At 41.3% G+C, this 21,018-nt stretch overlaps 2 protein-coding genes and 1 long non-coding RNA gene across 3 annotated transcripts; 1 reads left to right on the forward strand and 2 right to left on the reverse strand.

The window, feature by feature from the left end:
* Positions 1 to 394: 394 nt before the first annotated feature.
* On the reverse strand, positions 395 to 4,288 carry LOC123036366. Its single transcript, XR_006417124.1, has 4 exons — positions 4,039 to 4,288; positions 2,762 to 2,864; positions 508 to 539; positions 395 to 413 (listed from the first exon to the last, which is right to left on the reverse strand). It is a non-coding gene; the product is annotated as an uncharacterized LOC123036366 (long non-coding RNA).
* Positions 4,289 to 14,563: 10,275 nt separating this feature from the next.
* SMCO3 (single-pass membrane protein with coiled-coil domains 3) lies at positions 14,564 to 15,939 on the reverse strand. Its single transcript, XM_044455728.1, has one exon. The coding sequence runs from the start codon at positions 15,937 to 15,939 to the stop codon at positions 15,229 to 15,231; it is 711 nt and encodes a 236-aa protein (XP_044311663.1). The 3' UTR covers positions 14,564 to 15,228.
* Positions 15,940 to 18,860: 2,921 nt separating this feature from the next.
* On the forward strand, positions 18,861 to 20,829 carry LOC123036501. Its single transcript, XM_044455792.1, has one exon. It carries the CDS (start codon positions 19,338 to 19,340, stop codon positions 20,115 to 20,117), a length of 780 nt encoding a protein of 259 aa, XP_044311727.1. The 5' UTR covers positions 18,861 to 19,337; the 3' UTR covers positions 20,118 to 20,829.
* The last annotated feature ends 189 nt before the right edge of the window (positions 20,830 to 21,018 follow it).

Below are 21,018 nucleotides of genomic sequence, written 5' to 3' on the forward strand. Positions count from 1 at the left end.
CTTTGTATTGTAAAATGTTTATCTATTTCCTGTTTTGTTGGTGAAACAACATATAAATTAGGATAGCTAACTTGTCATCCTTCAAACATTTTGGCCTACCTCTTCCATCACAATCTACTATGGGCTATGCCAAATAGTGCTGATGGCAGGTCTAAGCCAAAACATTTGAATGGCCACCAATTATGCAACCCCTCACCTAGACACTTGCACTGATACATTAGAACAAGACAGTTGTTCATCAAGGAAAGCTGAATAGTTAATTACAAAACATGAATCACAGCACATCCAAATCCAGTGTATCATTTCTCAAATGCTATGATATTTTTATTTTTAGTATAAGTTTCATTTCTGTACCGTCCCATAGCTGAAGCTCTCTGGATGGTGTACAGCAGAGCAGTTCAATGATGGAGCAGCTAACAACAAGTATAACAAGAAATGGTCATAGCACACAGCAGTACAGAGCTTCCTGCCTGTAAAGGTTTGTTATGTAAGGCAATGATCTCTCACCTTCTTCAGCTCCCTCTTTCGGGCCTCTTTGCCTGCAAAAATACAAACAATTTGAACCAACCAATCAATTTCAGATTTCAGACCAGATTTTAAAATCTTTTGGACTAAAATCCTAATCACACTTTCTAGGAAATAAATCTCATAAATCACAGCAGAACTTATTTCAGTGTGAACTTGAAGCCAGGATTTATGCTTTACTAGAATCAGTTAGAATCAGTTCACTTTCATCCAAGTGAAAAAGTAACACCTGAATTTATGTTTGCCCTGACAAAACTACTGCGGTCAATACCTACATTACATTCCCCTACCACAGAGGTGGCCACCATGCCGGAAAATGCATGAACATCAACAGCTGGCATGAAAATCACTACTTCCTTATCTTCCTTCATGGCAAAGAGTTTTGTGCACAAAAGTGACAGAAGTGGACCTTAGCAAGGACAAGGTTTGCTACTACCCCTGGCAGAATCTTGCCAAAATATTACATCACTGCCACAAGGTATTCCAACTTTGCTCAATTTTCAGTCATTGTTTTTATGTCATCCCTTCTGTCATTTTGAGAGGTTCTCTTTAACATGAATATATTTTTAGCATGGAATACCACAAAAGCTGTAAATCAATCCTTCTAATGGAACTTACTTATCAGAATGCCACCAAACTCAGCTCAAATGGAGCATCTCAAAACTGATCACAAAAGTTCTAGTTATTAGCACAAAGTTAAGACTTGTTGGAGATGTGGGCATACAGAAGCTAATCTGGTCTATGTCTTCTAAAATTATTTTAGTTTCATACAACATGATAGTATAATAAACAAACCAAATTTCAGTTTTGGATCATATTAAAAACATATGTCTGGTTATGAACTGGCACTGGACCCAATGCTAATACAGCAGTAATGTTTTTGCTATTTGAGATCTACAGTTTTATAAGAAGATTTTAAAATTCTTACTCATTTATGAACAGCACCAAAGTTGACTGCAAATTATTAATTAAGTTTGTTTTCTGTATTTGAATGACTGATACAACTTTTGGATAAAGCATATGACAAAACTGATAAATGCAGCTTAGGAAAGAAAACTAGGAGATTATCTTGGTTATGTAGTTTTACCTTGCATGGAAATATTAAAGAACAATGTGCTGCTTTATTAAGAATATTACTAAAAACACACTTACTTCACATTTTTTGGTGTTATCTTCAACATTGTATCCTTTGAATATAATATCCCTCTCAGAATTGCTTATTTATCCAATAACCACACTTACATCTGTGTTGTAACTTCACTGTCCATAGTACAAATCTATGTTTTGAAATTGCTGGTTTCTTTGCTACATTCCACCATTATGTAACACTGACTTTATGATTACAGCGCCTGTCCCATTAGAACAATCAGAGCCCCCAAAGCCTACCTCAGTGCTTTCTAAAAGCATACAATGTTGCCTGACAAGCCCTTGAGAGTTCCTATATCTTTTCCCAAAAGTATCTTGAAGAAAAATAAGTTAAGTGCTTTATAGAGCAACCTAAGTCTTTGAGCAAGCATCCCAGGGTGGTTCACTCTTCTAAGGTTGGACAGAGTTCTCCAGCCTCAGGAGTCAAATATCTGACTTGCAAAGCGTTCCCCTAACAGCCTGAATGGAAAGAAAAGTGCCAACAGCTTCTCTGAACTTGAAAAACAATGGAAGAGGAGAAAAAGGGGTGTTCCATTGGGCAGGGAAAGGAGACTGGAGAGGGCAGGATATAAATTTTTCCTCCCACTGCAAAACAGCCTTGTTAGATAGGCTGAAAAGAAAAGTTCAGATCAGAGGATGGGGAGGTGAAGGTTGCACAGGAATTGTAGAAGCCCCTGGAATCTAGGTGCTTTTGAGCTGTGAAGGTACAATCTATAGGATTGTGCCCTTACCAGCTGAAATCACTATAATTTTTGCAGACACAGTCAGTTTGGGGCAACTGGTTGCTATACAAAACTGCACTTGGCTTTTATTAAGAAACAGTCATAGATATAAATTATTCCAAAAAATCAAGTCATACAGATTGCTCTATAACCAACGTATCATACATTAAAAATGCTTCCACGTATAATCTAAATAAAAGAGCTATTCATGCCTTTTTCTGATTAAAATTACAATTAAAGACATCTCTTAAAGCCTCCTAGACAAAACCTATTTGATGCCATCACCCCACTAACTTGTATTTTTGCCTTATTTATCTCCTGTATATTCTTGCCCATATTTTATGAACCAAAACTTTCTGGACACTTACGAGCTTGGTCTGTGGGGTTCATGAACTTCCCACTCTTGGTGGAAGATGTGGATCTCCGCCCCATTTTGACTGTTTATTTCTTTTACTGCTCCACTTAATAAAACTAGACCAGAAAGAAAAAAAATAATTTCAGTGTCTTGCCAGTATTAAACATAGAACAGGTCATTCAGTTTCCTTCCCTTTCTCAACTCCTGCTTCATCTCCACATTACTGTGGTAACTGTTTCCTCTACTAAAGGACTTCTCTTACATACATTTCATCATATATTGATCACAAGCATAAACACAAGCTGGGATAATAAAATATGAAAGTCACAAATAATGGACATGAATTTCAAGTGGGATGGTCACATTGGTCTGTGTTAGTGATCCCCCAATGGTTTCTGAATATTGCCATTCCTGATGTCATATTTAAGTCCTTTTATTTCTTTGCAGACTGAGCTGTGAAAAAAGCAGTACAGCATTGCAGTACAGCATAGCACACATCACATTGGAAGATGAGTAGATGTATAAATTTGTGATGGGGAACATTTCAACTTCCCAAAACATTTTATCAATGACCCTAAGGTGGCAATTATTGAACAAAATAATTTGAAAAACATTTATCAATGCAAACTGTTGAAATTCATCATGGGATTCAACTCCATTTCATATGCTCTGAATAAGATTGGTGTGTTTTTGTAATTTAATTACCTCACATATATAACCACCTTACCTTTATAATGATACCTGTTTTATCACCCAACAGATTTTCTGAATGAAAATTGTGAAGATAAGCATGCCTGTATTTTTTGCATTTCAGTTCCTTCTGATAACACACCTTGCTTCTACAAATGCACTACATTTCTATAAATCTGCCAATCTTAGGTTAACTTTTCCTGCATCTAATATAGGGGACAAGTCCAATTAAGTTATACTAGAATAACTTTGTTACTATTTAATTTGCCACAAAACTTGTAGCTGAAACAACCAACAGCTGCTGGCACTAACTTTTATGTTCCTTTTTGTTAGGTTGATAGTTAGGGCTGCGCAGCTTTGACAGTTAATAAGCCACAGTATGAGCCACATAGGATTAGGACCCTATTTTTTAGGCCAACACAGCACAGCTGCAGTCTCCATGCTACTAACACTTGTTTTTACCTATCAAGGCCCATTCCATTCAAAACTAAAATACTGCTGAGGAGAGGAGAGGAGCATGGAAAAAAGGGAGCAACACAACAGAAAGCTGCGAATGGGAAAGGGCTAAAGGCCGGGAATGGGCCTGCAGCCTCTTCCTACCTTTGCCACAGATCAGTTCGCAGAAGGCTCTTCCCCTCTCACATTGCCGTTCCCTGGAGCCAAGCCCGGGGGATTTAAGCCAAGCAGCGACCAAGCAAAATCACGTAGAGAGATCCTCGCTGGACCTTGCTCAAACCACCCCTCACAGCCACTTTTCTTCCTTCCACCGCGAGAAAATGGCCCTACAATACCCGCTCCCCCACTGCTCTCGCCTTGGCCGCCATCTTGGAAAGCCGCGCGATCTCGCAGCAACGGCAATAGAGACGGAAAAGCTAGAGTGGCACATAGCTTGAATTTCCGCCAAATTGAGTTGCCGTTGGCCATATAAACTTATACTGAAGACCTGTACTCGGTTCTTAATTCCCGGGCTAATCTAGGATGGGGCGCGCATGCGTGTGACTTTATTCCCGTTGCTGAAGTATCAGAGCCGTTTAGAGAAAGCAACAAAGAAATCCAGGATTTTAGCGCGCCTTTGATAGGGCATTAACCTATGATAACGTAAAAGGCAGGAGAGAAGATAGGAGCTTGTGTGTAAATGCCTCAGTTTTTATTAATGCAATACTGAACATGTTGAACGCACCACGTTTGCATGCAAGTAAATGGAACACAAAGGTTAGCACTTATTTGAGCTACGATAGGGCCTGGGGTGCCCATTTAATTCAGCTGACGTTATCTGGAAGCCGATCAGGATTTAGCAAAGAGACTGGAAATCCAAACCAGCTTCAGCACCTGCTAGCACAGCCTTTGCTCACTAGAATTGTGCAGTACAAGTCCTCGTTAATTTGGACAGTTAGCCCTGCTAGTTAGCATCGATCGGTTGGTTACACTGGAAATTACAAATATGAGGGGCAAGAGGATGGAAAAGAATGTGCTAGATTAATAGGTGGCAACCGATTTCTCCCATTTAATACTTTATTGATGGATAATGGTCATTTACAGAAAATCTTATAACGTTCATAAACTTCTCCAAAGCTGCAATTTTCACACTAAGTATAACTTATGGTTTATAAAGTAGGAATTGCTGCTTTTGCTGCTATCTTTTGTTTCTAGGTGGAAAGGCTGAGCGTTGCTGATCAATCACAGGCACAAGCCGATTTCGCCATCTTTTCCAATAGGCGGGCAACGCCAAACAACCAGGAAGTGCCATCTCTAAATAGATTATCGGTCTTAGTTTAAACTATCTCTACGCGTGATCAAGATTCTTGAGAGGCGCCGTTGTGCAGATCCATGTCGAGGTCGACGCATTTATGAAGATAGGGATCGTGCGTTTTTCTGTGGCAGTGCAGCCGTCCGACTGCACAGCTAATATGACTAGCCACTTTCTCTTTGCAGTTAAGCCTCCTCAGTTCGGCGCGGTGTCTCGACCTTCAAACTTCCGATGTTTCCTCTCTATGATACCAGATCGGATAAGCAACTACTGATTTCTGCCGAAGGAAGGGGAGGGGCTGAAGGACGGGCGCCATTTTAGGTTGAGAAGGCTGCTACGCTGAGCGCCGTCGGGAGAGGGCGCTCGCCTGCTATTTTACACACAAATCGCTTTTCTTAAAATTGTCTCAGAAATCAGTTTTTATTCGCTGTACAAATAACAATGTGCGTTGTTCTACTCTTTCACGTATATCCCAGAGCCGCGATCACTATGGGACGTTTATGTCTTCGAGAAACATCTTAATTCCTAGAAAAAGTCATCCTGTTCTCGAAAAGAACCTGTTTCTGTCTGCAACGTTTTGTTACACAGGCTTTTTCAGAGAACTGGATAAAATCATAGCTCAAGGCATCAGAATGCTCCAGATCAAGCATTTATCATCATAATTTATAAAACTCTAATTTTATGCACAGCTTGGACACAATCCTATGCCTGTTGTGACAGAAAAAAGTCCTACAACTCCCATCATCCCATGGCAGTGTAGACATTGTAGCAGTTTTTTTCCTTTAAACATGCTTAAGATTGCATCCTTGGTTGAAAGATTCATTAATGTTAATGAAAGTTCTGTGTAACTTTTGTGGCATTGCAGCGAAATGGGTTTTGTAACCAATTCTTGCAAAAGTAAATGAAATACAGTGGTCCCTGGCTCACAAATGCCACATCACAACCAAATAGGGTCGCGAACAAAAATTTCATAAAAATTTTGACTCAGGTCGCGAACTCTGGATTGGGTGGCGACCGCGATTGTGGCCATCTCCCCACCCACCCCCAGCACCCATCTTTCCTGCAGGAGAGCGCACATGATGGTGCCCGTCTTTCCTGCATAAGCGCAACTGCGATCTTGGCCATCTCCCCCCCATCACAAGCCTCCAGTGTGCCGGGATGACGGGCGCATGCAGGGATGACAAGCACAATTGCGGTCATGCTGGGGGGGGGGGCAGGGAGATGGCCGCACTCATGCTCAGGGGTGGGGGAGATGGCCGCAATCTTTATTGTTCTTTGTCACTTTGCTTTACATTTTTCTGATTAAAAAAATAGTTACAGAACGGATTAACCTTATTTACATTTAACCTTATGGGAAAATTTAACTTGGCTCACAACCAATTTGGGTCACAACCCAAAGTCCTGGAATGAATTAAGTTCGTGAGCCAAGGTACCACTGTATACTAGCCTTCCCAGCCTGATGTTCCCCCAGGCATCTCGGTCCACAATTCCCAGAATCCTTTAGCCAGCTGATAAATTATCTTTTAAGGTGATACCAAGGAGATGTACAGAGGGAAAAGTGCACTCTGAATGCAGGACTGGGTGCATCTCTTGGTGCATATGTCAGTGGGTCTAGGACAGGGATGGTGAACCTTTTAGAGACCAAGTGCCCAAACTGCAACCCAAAACCCACTTATTTATTGCAAAGTGCCAGCACAACAATAAACCTGAATACTGAGGTATCAGTTTAGGGGGAAAAAGTCACAGCAGTCCAAGCAAATATTTGTATATCCTTGGCAGTGCACTGACCGGCCATGCGAAAGCTCAGACGAGTTGTGGCTAATGAGTCGTGGCTTGTGATGTCATTGCCTGGCGCCACTACTCCTTTCCAAGCATGCATATGGCCCCTATATGAGCTGTTATCCGATGCTCGGCTGCTGCGGTGCTGCTAGGGTGACTTGGCCCGCATACTGACACAGAGGACTCTGCCTGCCCACCGTGGCATGCGTGCCATAAGTCCACCACCACTGTCCTAACCCTACCCTGGTGCACACCGCTAACCCTAATTTAGGCCTAAAGTTCAAGTGAAAAGGGGGAGATTTTGAAAAAGCCTTCCCTGAGTAGCTTTTTCTGCACTGCTCATTTCTGCCCATTCTGAACACATTCCAATCATCAAAATCATGCCAGGACACCTCGTTTTTCCAACCCCAACCCTACCCTGGTGCACACCCCTAACCCTAATAAAGGGCTAAAATTCCATTGAAAATAATGCAATTTTGAAAAAGTCTTCCTTGAGTAGCTTTTTCTGCACTGCTCAACATTTCTTCCCATTCAAAACACATTCCAACCATCAAAATCATGCCAGGACACCTCATTTTTATAACCCTTATCCAGTGATGTTGAACCTTTTAGAGACCGAGTGCCCAAACTGCAACCCAAAACCCACTTATTTATCACAAAGTGCCAACACTACAATAAAACCTGAAAACAGCCAGTCCAAGCAAATATATATATATCCTTGGCACCACACTGACCGGCCATGCAAAAGCTCGAACGATTCGCGGCTAATGAGTCGCAGCTGGTGACACCATTGCCTGACACTGCTACTCCTTTCCAAGCATGCGTATGTGCGCTGTTATCCAGTGCTTGGATGCTGGGGCGATGCTGGGGTGACTTGGGTTGCATGCTGACAGAGAGGGCTCTGCGTGCCCGTTGTGGCATGCATGCCATAGGTTTGCCACCACTGGTGTAGGATAATGGGCTTTGGGGAGGCCTTATAAGGAAGCACAGAGGAGAGCAAGTGTTACTGAGAAAAGTCCTGGGAGGAAGGCATGGAAAACAGAAACCAAGAGTACATTGGGGGCTATGGAAACAAATACGAATTTAAAATTTGCCATGGAAGGCTTGGCAAAGACAAATAAACTGCTTGAAAGAATGAGTACATGGCAGAGGTGAGGTCTGAGCCTATTACACTAAACATCTCCTTTGACCCCACAGTATTCATCACCAACAGACTTATTTCCCAACTTCTAGCAAGAAAAAGTGTTAATTTTTGTTATTTAGTAGGAATGACAGGACACCTTGGTGGGCACGAAGAAAGGTTTCTAGGAGGGCATTGGTACCTGTAGGAATCATATAGCTGGTCCCTGATGTAAACTGAAGAAATAGGGTCCAGAGGGCTAGGAAGCAAGCTAATCTGTATTTCACATACTAGTTTGAAAGAATCTGCCAAACCTTTCACAGATTGTAGCAGTTGATGGAAAATGTGATATCAGTCAGATCAATTTCATTTACTTGAATTCTTTTAGTAACTGTACTGATTAATCTTCATATATGTAATGTGTGTGTCTTATCAGAACTAACATCAAGATGAATTTGCACTCTCTGCAGAAGTTTCATCAGAGAGAAATGCAGAAACATATCCTAGAACAGGGGTCCTCAAACTGTTTCAACAGGGGCAGTTGACAGGTGCCAGTGGTGGGCGTGGGCCGCCAAGGTGGTGCCGGCGGGGGGTGGGCACAGGCCAGTGAGGGGGCGGTGTGCGCGGGCATGTGCGCGCATGTGAGGTACAGTGAGATGGGGGGGCGTGCAGGGTGAGGTGGCGGCTTGCTCGCGAGGAGACCATTTTCTCTGAGAGAATCCAAAACGACCTCCTTGCAAGCAAGCTGCTGCCGGGCGCATGCACGGCAAGGCACTGGCTTGCATGCACGGCAAGGCACCGGGGAGATCATTTTCTCAGAGCTAGTCCAAAATTACCTCCTCATGAGCAAGCCGCTATGCGCCTGGCGAGTGCAAAACCTGTGCAGTGGGCCTGTTAAATGGGCATGGCGGGCCGGATCCAGCCCACGGGCCTTAGTTTGAGGACCCATGCCCTAGAAACTAAAGGGTTATAGCTCCTTGAAAATGGTCTTCCTATGTCTAGTGTTGCAGATACTGCATCCTGAGAGCAACAGCCAGTATAAAGGCAAAAGCTGTAAGAGCAGGCATGTACAGAGCGGCAAACAGGACAAAGAGGCACATGGCCAATCCATGTACATTTTTAAATCTACCTTGTAGGGTATTCTGATTGTGCCTATGAGGTCATTGTCATCTTTATTGTATCATGTAGGATTACCCACCTCACAGGCCTCTGTGAGGTCACCACTTGCACAGTCAGTGATAGCACTGTACCAAGATGAGCTGTACCTGCTGGACTTTTTCTTCCTCCTCATTTCCCCCTTTTCAGAGAATCATAATATGCTGAAACACAGGTTTGGCTGGGCTTTTTGGTCTATTTGTTTTATTTTTCTTCTTGCTGGGGAGTTTTGAGGCATTATGGTTGAAACCAATATAGAATTTTATTAAACTGATGTGGGCTTCTACATTACCATCACAATTTGAAATTCTGTAGTGCACATGGAACTCCCACATGATCAGAAGCATCTTGTCACCCTACAATGTCAGCTACATGTGTGAAAGGTAGTACGATGCCCACATATGCTGTCTTCATTTTTGCATGAAAGAGCCCCTGCTCATGCGTGAGTTCTGTATACTTAAGGATGGAGGCTTTCATTGGCAGCTAATAGAACAGAATCTGAAAATGCTTTCAGTGTTGAAGCAGGCCTTTGTATGTATAAAGCTAAAGTTACATGCCTTGTATTGTATAAAGCTAAAGTTTTCTTAATAAGTTCTGACTACAGTAACATTTTTCAGAAAACATTTTTTAAATTATTAGGTCCTAGGCTGATTTGGGATGAAAGACACACAGGTGGAATAAATAGTAAAACTCAGGTAAGATTATTTTAATTCATTCCATATTCTGAAATTGTCTAAAATACAATTATTTCCTGAAATTCAGCTAAGAAGTAAATCACAGCATATTAGGATAAGTTTTAGTTATGTATAAATTTAGTTATGTATAAATTACATTTCCAAATCTTGGCATCTAAATAATTACATTTTGTGATACAAGGCATCAGCATTTGTTGATGACAGACCACTTCATCAGATACATGGAGAATTAAGAAAAAATTCTGGTTTTTACACAGTACATAAGTGGAGTAGGGGGGGAAAGAACTGTAGAAAGTTTGGTCAGAAAAAATTCCTTTGATTTCCAGCATTCCTCAACCAGTCATGCTTTTAGAGCAGTCTCTCTTGTGTTTCATAACTTTCTAAAGATCAGCTGTTAAAAGCATTTTGATGGAACATCTGTTCATCAGATCATTATCACAAAGGCATTATGGAAGCTTTGTAAGCAGCTACTCATACCAGTAGATCTTATTTTCTCTAAAGACTCAACAAAGTCAGAGACTGAATGTTTTTCAAAAGCTGTTTTGAAACCTTTCTATTTGCAGTGGTTGTCATAAATGACACTAAGCAAGTATCTTGATACCTTGAATTCAGTGTAGTTGTATTTTTACTTTAACATCATTTATTCATTTTCTTAGAGCACAATCCAATGCAAGTTTAGGCAGAAAAATGTCATAGAACTCGCAGCATTCTCCAGTGAACATGGCTGGCCAGTAGGATGCTGGTAGTTGTAGGCCTTTTTTCTTTCTGAATTTGTATAAGATCATGCTTTTAGTAATTCAGTTTTTAAAAATGTAAGCACGTGTGGATGCAGTATAAAGCACATTGTGGAGTTAATGCTTAATTATGTCCAGGGCTTTTTTTGTCATAGAATGCACCGGAATGGCGTTCAAGCATCTTTTTTTCAATGGATTTTACGAAGTGATTTTGGCGTAGAAGATCAGCAAACATCATTAACATAGTGCCTGCAGGCTGCTATTGTGTCTGCATTTGCTATCTGATAGTGAGAGAGAGGTGCTCTGCTGCTCGGCTTGGGATTGGTGTGTGTGCTTACTGCCGGCAGCCATGTGAGTTCTGGCACCTTTTTTTTTTTTTTTTACAAAAAAAGCACTGATTATGTCCCATAGGTTTCAATTCAGTTTGTATTTATATATGGACTCAGATAGAACTATGTGACCATAAACAGGACCAATTCATAAACATAGCTGGTTGTCTGCATAGAAAGCAAATAGTTGCATTAGTATAAAAATGAAATATTAAATGGAGATCTTGATAACAGCAGTCCCCTCTTTGAAACAGTAATGAGAGACATAATATGGGACCAAAGTATGACATCAGTTTGAATGTAGTCTGAAATGAAGTGTAGGGAATTGAGGCTGTTGAAGGAAATAATCCTGTATTCAGTTTCTTCTGTCTGAGGAGCTATAAGGATTGGGTGGAAACCCCACATCATCCACAGGACCTAAGATACGCCACCAGTAGACAAGATGCTTTGGCACCACCAGCCCAATAAACCAGTACAAGAAATTGTCCATCTGTGAAGATACACTGGTGGAACAGCCAGAATTGGAGATGAGGGCATCGCTGGGAAAAGGCACATATATGCTATATCCTAAACCGCTATCGACCATGGTCAGGCCTCTGTCAACAGCACAACATCATGCCAGTCTGGTGCAAGAAAATTACTTCCCACTGATTTTCCCTAGCACGATTTCATACCAGGATTTGGACCTAGGATCTTCTGCATGTAAAATATGAGTTGTTCCACACGGCAAGGGCTTCTTCAGCAAACCTCCCAACATCTATGTTTTGATACTGGAGAAAGACACTTGCCTTGTGATGGGTGTTTCTTGTCCACTGCTATGGCTGTTTGGTTGGGAATGTTCTATGGAGCCTGCATCATTCATCAAAACCCCTGTGTCCCTAGCATTGGAGAAGGTCAGAGGGGGCATTTTTTTCCCTTCTTCTGTGCCTATATCCTTCCCTAAAACTTAAGAGGGTCATATCAGTTCTCCATATCTAATAAAATCTTATAAATTTCACCTATAACCCCTCTTGTTTGCATAATGTCTTGTTTTTTCTTCTATAGAACCCTCTTCAAATTTGGTAAGTTCTCTTCAATTACCCATTTTTCTTCATCCATTCTTTACTCCATTAGTCTAAATTGCTTGATGTTAAACCAAGTTAGTTTTTCTTTTCCTAGTACTGCCTTTATACTTTCCTTGTTATCCATTTTCACCAACCAGTCTTTTAACCTAAAAAATTGTTTTTCTTTTAATACTTTTCTCAATCTACTTTTCAAATTTTATGGAAATCCTTTAATTTCTGTAACTGAAATTATTTAGGTTCTTCTCTACTTATCCCAGATTTGGGCCATATTTTTAAGAAAGGGGTTTTCTACCTTTCTTACAATCTTCTTACCATCCTGTGTAAACAGAAGATTTAGAAGGGATCCCTCAATTGGTTGTTGTTCTATTTCTACCCACATTTTCAGGCTGCAATACAATATTTGGTATTTATCTTATTTGATTTGCTACATTATATAATTTAATATTTGGAATACTCTATATTCCAAACATTAAATTATATTTGGAATATAGAGTTCCAAATTATTAAATAAGAATTATTAAATTATTAAATAAGAAAAACTATATTCCAAATTATATTTGGAATATAGTTTTTCTTAGGGCCAGGCCTGGTTCGCCCTGGCCCTAAGAAAGATCTGGTTCCACCCTCGAAGGCCCGCTGTGACGACTTTGCCAAGCATTTCAGGGAGAAAATCGCTCAGATTCGTCACGAGCTAGACTCTACTTGTGACTCAGAGGTTTCTGGGGAGATACCAATGCTGCCGTCTGGTCCAAAATTAATGGATGAATTTCAGTTATTGTGGCCTGATGATGTGGACAAGGTGCTTGGACAAGTACGTCCCACCACTTGTCTATTGGACCCTTGCCCATCTTGGTTAATAAATAACGCCAAGCACGGGATTGGGATCTGGATCTTGGAAGTGGTTAACGCTTCTCTGAGGGATGGCCGGGTACCTGCCCCTTTAAAGGAGGCGGTAGTCCAACCAGTCCTGAAGAAAGCGTCACTGGATCCAGAGATGGCCACTAATTATAGACCAGTGGCCAACATCCTGTTTCTGGGCAAGGTGTTGGAGCAGGTGGTGGTGGGACAGCTCCAAGCACTCTTGGATGAAACTAATTATCTGGACCCATTTCAGTCCGGCATCAGACCCGGGTACGGTACTGAATCTGCCTTGGTTGCCCTGTACAATGACCTGTGCAGGGAGAAGGACAGGGGGAGTGCGTCCCTGTTGGTTCTTCTGGACCTCTCAGCGGCTTTCAATACGATCGACCATGGTATCCTTCTGGATAGGCTAGCGGGCTTGGGGGTCGGAGGCACTGCTTTGCAGTGGTTCCGCTCCTATCTCAATGACCATTTCCAGAAGGTGGTGCTGGGGGACTATGGCTCTGCACCATGGCAGCTATGCCATGGAGTACCGCAGGGGTCCATTTTGTCCCCTTTGCTGTTTAACATCTACATGAAACCGCTGGGAGAGGTCATCAGGAGGTGTGGGCTGCGGAATCATCAGTATGCTGATGATACCCAGCTCTACCTCTCTTTTTCCACCAATCCAGGTGAGGCAGTGGCTGTACTGAACCGGTGCCTGGCTGAGGTAATGTGCTGGATGAGGGCCAATAAACTGAAGCTCAGTCCAGACAAGACAGAGGTCCTGTTGGTTCGCGGATCGGGCTTCGGTGAGGGTGAATTGAACCTAGTCCTGAATGGGGTTGCACTCCCTCTTAGGGACAAGGTCCGCAGCTTGGGAGTGCTCCTCGACCCAGAGCTTTCACTGGAAGCTCAGGTGACAGCGGTGGCGAGGAGCGCTTTCTTTCAGCTTTGGCTGATCCATCAGCTGAGCCCCTACCTGGAGTACGACTGCCTGGCGACAGTGACACACGCGTTGGTGACTTCCCATCTTGACTTCTGTAACGCGCTCTACGTGGGGCTACCCTTGAAGACAGTATGGATACTTCAATTGGTTCAAAATAGAGCTGCCAGGCTGCTGAAGGGGACTGGGCGTTATGTTCACATGACTCCAGTCCTCCATTAGGTTAATTGGCTTCCCATTGAAGTCCAGGCCCAATTCAAGGTGTTGGTGATGACCTATAAAGCCCTAAACGGCTTGGGTCCTGGTTACCTGAAGGAGCGCTTACATCCATATATGCCCGCCCGCCCCCTGAGATCAGCGGGAGAGGCCCTTCTCCGGGAACCCTCCGTGAAGGAAATTAGGAGGGTAAGTACTCGAAGGAGGGCTTTCTCTGCAGTGGCGCCCAATCTATGGAATGCGCTCCCCAGAGAGGTCCGCCTGGCGCTGTCATTTGTTTTTCGGCACCAGGCAAAGACCTTTTTATTCAAGCGTCATTTTAACTGTTAATAGTATTTATTTATTTATTTTATTATTTGGCCAGGGCAACTTATTTTATATTGTTAACTTGTTTTATATTGTTAATTTATAGTATTTTAATTGATTTATTTGTGAGCCGCCCCGAGGCTTCGGCGAATGGGGTGGAATAGAAATTTTTGAAATAAATAAAATAAATATATTTGGAATACTTTATAAAACTCTGTTCCTAATCCATCCATTTTGAGAGTTTTTCCTATTTTTAAATTATTAATAATATCTTCAATCTCCTGTAGCAGGCTGTTCCATTAGGTCCCTATCTATCTGCTGCAATTTATTCCCAACATTTTCTTCAATATATGTTCTGATTTTATCCATCAATAATTTCCTAGCTGCATGTAACTTTGAATAAAATCTTGTGAAATATCCCTATGTTTTCTTTTGTTAGATTGCATTTTCATCTCTAACTATTCCTATTAGATTTTTTATTCTTTTTTGTTGCATGTCTCTGGCCAGCAAGCTTTAGTTCTTATTACTAAATTCAAAAAAATTCTCTTTTCAAATATATTAAATTTCTCTGTATTCTTTCTACTTTGTTATTTTTAACTCTTGCCTTTTAGCTTGTATTTCCACCAAAATGAGGATATCTCTATCATTTATATATTTCCTCTTCAAAACTTTTTATTTTGCCTTCCAGATTGTTTGCATGTTTAACTCTTTGTCTTCTAAGACTGCCAGCTTCCCTAATACTTACTCCCCTTGCAACAACCTTCATTGTGTCCCATACTACATGTTACTTGAAATGAGGCAACCAAATTAAAAAGAAAAGCAAAGTTCTATCATCCATGTTGAAATGCATTTGGTGTAGTCACTGATGGGTAGGAACATTTCCAAATGCCATTAATTTCATTTTGCCTTTTACCAATGCACTTACTTCAGTGATGGCACACTGATAGGCCTCAGAGGCTTCCTTAAATTCAGCTAGATGCTCCTCATAGCTTTGAATAGATGCTGTAAGGCGATCCTTTTCCACTGCTCCCAGGATGGCATGAAGGATTACATCAATACCCAACCCAAGAATGCTAATGGCAATGCCTCCAAGAACAGATACTCCAATTTGAGCAAGCAGAGCAGCTAACTTGTTCATTGTAACTGTTAGCACATTTGAACATATTAATTTTACAGCTACTGAACCTGCAGAAGCAGTAGCCTCTCCAAGTATAATAGAAACAATTCTGTGAGCTATTGCAATTTTCTCCAACTCAGGCTGTTTGATATCATAAAGCTTTTGGTACATTACTGGCTCTAACCTTTCCTTTATTTGTTTATCTAACTGCCATACTTCTTGCTGAATATCATTTATAGCTTGAATGATAATGTCACAGTTCTCTTTGATGGTGCCACCCTCTTTCATATTAATGTAAGTAATCTTGGCTCCCAGATGCTCATTCAGTGTTCCAATCAGTTCATTGGTAGCTTTAAAATTAAGCTGAATGCAATCAAGCAGTTCCTGATGCAGATCAGTCACATTCTGGCGTCTCTGTGGATTTCTTGGGTAGAGGAGGTTACTAAGACTCATTCTGCAAAATGAGAATGGTTGGGTTGGGTAGTGATTTACAGCTTTAGTCACTTCATATGGGCTGCAACAAGTAAAGATAAGTCAAAAGACATAGCCACATTGCAAACATGAACAGGTTAGACGGTAAATTCTTGTTTCCTGGGAAGTCATAAGAACAATAGTTCCACGATGGGGCCATGACAGAGTTCTTAGTTTTCTGCCTTCTACAAAAGAATTTTGAAAATTCCTTGAAGGAAGCCATAAAACCAGTTTATTTCTGTAGTATGCATAGTGCCAAAACAAATGAATTTATTCACATTTGATTATACTTCAGTTCAACAGGTTCCATGGTGGCTTCTATAAGAAAGCCTTCAGAGTCTGGGGTTTTGTTTGTTTTTTAAAAAGAAATGGCTTCCTACATTTGAATTTGCTTTTTATACAGCATTTCATTGATTGACTGGCCAGTTGATTCATCCCTATATTTTACCACATTCACAAAGCTAAACCCACGTTAGCCAACACTTCTGTAATTTACAATAAGGACAGAGAAAACTGATATTTTTCTGATGGATTCACAATCAGATCCAACCCAGTTATAGAGACAAACAAAGCAATCATCTGGGGAGGCCAACCCTGTAGGGGAGCTTGGTTCTGTAGTACTGATGTCTTGAAGGCAAAACTGTCATTTGCACATTGAGAGGAAGCACAAAGCAATGCAGCTGCATGCTACGTTTCATGCATAGTGTGATTGCCACTTTTTTAGTCCCATCAAATTTGAGGCCACTGCACTTGAGTAAGGGAGATTTAAAACTTCCCTTCAAGTCAGCTGTGCTCCCCTGGGCATGGGGGCTAATAAAATAAGGAAGGGGAAATCTTCCATTGGCACTAATGGAGTTTTGGTCCAAGAGCAGCAGGTATGGGGGTTAAAGTGGCTGAGTGGGAAGGTTTAAACTTTCCCTGCCTGTGCACAGGGAAAGTTTTAGAGTGTGGTAGCTTTCTTCTTCCTGGGTCTGTTAGATCAAGGCAGCCGGGCAGTTTATTTACCAGGCAGGTGAGAAAGTGCCTTGTCTTTCAAAGTGGGGGCTCGGGAGATGTAGAGCAAGGCAGGAGCCTTTCTTTGTCTACAGCTTCCATGTGGGTTGTGAAAAGACTTAGGCTGATGGGGAGGGGGCAACAGAAGTGCAACATAGCCATTGGGATAATAAAAGCTACTTACTTGTTACTTTGATCCAGAGCTTCCTGTCTTCTTCAGTAGACCCTGCAGTCTGATCATATCACTCCAGAACACACATATATGCACAGAGAGGTGATTTGGCCTCAAAGATCAGTTGGAGAGAGGGGTGCTACCAATTTTCTCCTGAAACAGAAAGATCAAATCTATTGTTTGGCATGTTTTGTGAGCAGGAAATCTTTGGGGAGATGAAGGTACTAATAAGCAAGTTACCATTTTGCATGGCATGTGCTCTGCCTGCCTAGCATGCCCAGGTTTTTGATGCTACCTACGAGTAGTAGAATGCAACCTAGACTGAAATGACTGGTGGCAGCAGAAGGGGAACGAAGAAGCTGATCCTAGCAGCTGCATCAAGTCTTGTCTCAGTATGACTGGGCAATATGGGAGGGGTAAGGCAGGCAGCCCCTCACAGCCATTTCCTAATGCACCAAAAGCATCTGGAGTTCTAAGCAGCTTGAAGAGGAATAAGAGTTAGTATAGTTGTTCTCAACTGGAAGTTGAGACAGTTGCAGGGATAGCTGAACAGAGAAACCAGTAGATACTCTTCCTAACAGCAGTGAGGGTTATCATTTTGTGAGAGCCTTGTAGTCTTGGCTGTACATTTCCCAGTGATTCACTCAATACTCCTCCCTCACTGGTCAGTAATATCCAAACTGAATCCTCAGATCCCTGTTCTCATCATCCTTAGCCTAACTGCACCCACATAATACAGATAATGAATAAAAATTACCTTACATTTCAGTGTGGTCCAATTGTTTGAAGGCTTGTGAAGACACACATCCAATTATGAAATGTGTCTGTTGACTGTAGATATTGCTGGCATGATGTTGATTCACACTTATGTGCTGATACAGCATTCTGGGCTGTCCCTGGCAAAGCTCACTCAACACTGCCAGTCACAAAGCTATAGTCATTATGCCTATACTAAAGTCTTAGTGTATAGAAGCGCACAGAATCATGCCTCAAGTCCACACAGCATTTTTTCAGTGTTTATGTTTGAATGTAAACATTCTAGAAAGAAATTATATTACTAACACTAGTGTTCACAGAAGTCCATGGAAATTCTCTTCACATTGTGTTATCTGATGCAACAGAAATGTGAATTCAGCATGGTTGAGTTAATTCAGTGTGGCCTAATCATTAATTAAGTGATGAAGCTGATTTAAGTATACTCTGTGGCTGCTGGTTTTAATGACAAGCCAGCCTAATTCATTGAAAACCAAGGGGAGGTTAGCTGCTCCAACTAGGAAAGAAGACAGACAGTGGTAGAAGGATGCAGTAACGGAAGGTTAGAAACATTTCGTGAATAACTGTAGTCCTGTGCCTTCACCTCCACTTCATCACCCCAACCCACCATTCCCTTTACTGCTGTAAGGCAGTGAATTTGCTGCTGTGCATCTAATGTACAACTGAAGACCTCTAGGCAGAACTGTATCAGTCTTATTGTGGGTCATTGACACTAAGTAAATGTTAAATTGCGATAGTCCTAAGAGAATCAGAGGTAAGCAAGACAAGCAGAATAATATGCTAAAGTGCACGGAGAAGCAGCCAGACAACATGTTTAGAACTGGAAATTGAATGGAAGTTGTTATGGGGCTATCTGGCCATGGGAAGGCCTATTGTCACTTCGCTTGGCAAGGAATGGCTGGCTGGAGCCCCTCAAGAATCCTTAATATAAAATCATATTTAACAAATTATATCTGAAAGAAATCTTTATTTCACAGTCATAGAATAAATTGTGAATACAGAGCAATATCATTGCTTAAATTCAGCTATATTGATGTTCAGAGAATTTACAGTCCCTCATACTAGGCCTCAGTCAGACTTAATTGCAATTATGTCATACAAACATGCCTCACTTGTATTATATTTCAAGTTTCTGGTATCTTTTACATACTACACATTTTTTGCAGAGTTGTGCATGGATCTCTTCTTTAAAACTCACAAAATGTCAGGCAACAAAGGTATTCCAATTCAATGTATTCCATTAGCCTCGAATGTAGGAAATACTATTATAAATGATTGGTGTATGTTTCATTCATCATAGAACAGGTTTTTCTCACTGTGACTATTCCAGTGCAGTTGATGGAATTTCAGAAGATATGTGTCTGAGACAGCTGCTTCATTGATTTTCTTTTGTTGAGCATTCTTTGGTTTCTGTTTCAGTGTGACACATCCTCTTTTGGAAATGCTGTCTGTCTGTGGCTCAGAAAAGGATAAGGAGAGACTCCTCAACGCCAGCCGCCATCTGTATGATTGTGTTTACATGTTTGTCTCTTCTACCAATACCATCTTCCGAATGCTCAACCAGTTTCTTAGAACTCAATTGGCTATAATTACAGTGAGGGAAAACCTTAGCATCAAAGAGAACCTTCAGCTCTTGGTGAGTGCTCTAAAAGAGATGCAGGAAATGGTGGATCTGAAGGATAAAGAATTCCAACAGAAAATCAGTCTTCCGCTGTATTCCAAGATTATCTTACCTATCCACTCCACAGATGAAAAAATTAAGCTTGTAAAAGAAATCAATGGTCAATATAAGGGAGTTTTAGGAGATCTCTGTGGTCCTATATCTGCTGTCTTAATTAAACATGGTCAGCTTCCTGAGAAACTAGAGAATGTCCTTCGGGATTTAACTAGCAGTCCTGTATTGTCTCTTCGAGTGGGAGACCTTCTCATGACGCATGAAGAAATTGCTAGAGCACTTCCAGACACCAGACCCACTTCATCCGATTCAGTGAATCCAGTTCAAGTTAGAGGTCGCAGTCAGTCAGTAGCTACCACTACTTTTTCACTTACTAACTTCATGCGGGTAGTCCTTCGAGGACAACCATGTAGGAACACCATTGATTTAGCTGCGGCTTGCCTGGAAGATGCAATTAAGACACTGAAGCCAGCTTGTGAAAGTTTTCAGAGCACTCTTAAGATGGCTGAATCATATGTGACATTGATCCTTAATAAGATCCAGTGAGCCCGAAGTAATTGCTCGGCTGTTAGAAATCCACTTCTGTTTATACAGCAGGGAAGTTGTGATAATAAAGAGAGAACTTCTTTATGTCTTGCTTTTTGTCTTGCTTTTTTTGTAAAACTGTCCTGATATGCTTGTAGTGGACGGTAAATCAAAGCTTTTAATTAATAAATAAACAAACAAATATTGCAGCATCTGCATTTCCTTCTGTGCAGCTATTTTAAAGACTAGAACCCTAAGTCAGGCACACTTGATTTTGCTAAGATGCAGATCAATCTCTATAGAAAACTTCTGCCCACCCCAAACCTGTGCAAAAGTGTTGATAAGTATATATTTTATATTTTTACATAGGCTTTTCAAATATCCCTGTCAGCCAGAGAACAGTGTAAGAATGCACACGCAGTGTGGTGTTTTGCCCATCAAACAGTCACTCAAATTTGAGGCAGTATGATTCAGTAAACCAATTGCTGGGGAACACAAGTGGGATGGGCCTATTGCTGTTGCACCCTGTATGGAGAGTTTGTCCAGGCAGCTGATTAGCTATTATGTGAACAGAACTGCTGGTCTAAGTAGCACTTGGTCCACTGTAGCATGGCTGTTCTTGTGAAAGCCTGCAAGTGGCAGATTGATCTTGAGTCAGATCCTTTGTTAGGGTCTGATTGCCTCCCTGCCTGCCTCTTCCTTGTTTCTTTCTTCATGTCCATCAAGTTCATCCCCCTCTTCCTTGCCCCATTAGCCCCATTCTCTTGCCATTTTCTTCATTCTCCTCTGTCGTCTGTATCCTACAGATCAGTACAGTATCAGTGGTGAAGTGTAACTTGCACACACAGATTGATACAATTTATTTATTTATTTATTTATTTATTTATTTATTTATTTATTTATTAAAACATTACTCATTAAG

This window comes from Varanus komodoensis, unplaced genomic scaffold (genome assembly GCF_004798865.1).
Source record: "Varanus komodoensis strain SLA01 unplaced genomic scaffold, ASM479886v1 scaffold8, whole genome shotgun sequence".
Lineage (NCBI taxonomy): Eukaryota > Metazoa > Chordata > Lepidosauria > Squamata > Varanidae > Varanus > Varanus komodoensis.

Bases quoted from the DNA above. Each gene is read 5' to 3' on its own strand.
- SMCO3 (XM_044455728.1), bottom strand. From the start codon at position 15,939: ATGAGTCTTAGTAACCTCCTCTACCCAAGAAATCCACAGAGACGCCAG.
- LOC123036501 (XM_044455792.1), top strand. From the start codon at position 19,338: ATGCTGTCTGTCTGTGGCTCAGAAAAGGATAAGGAGAGACTCCTCAAC.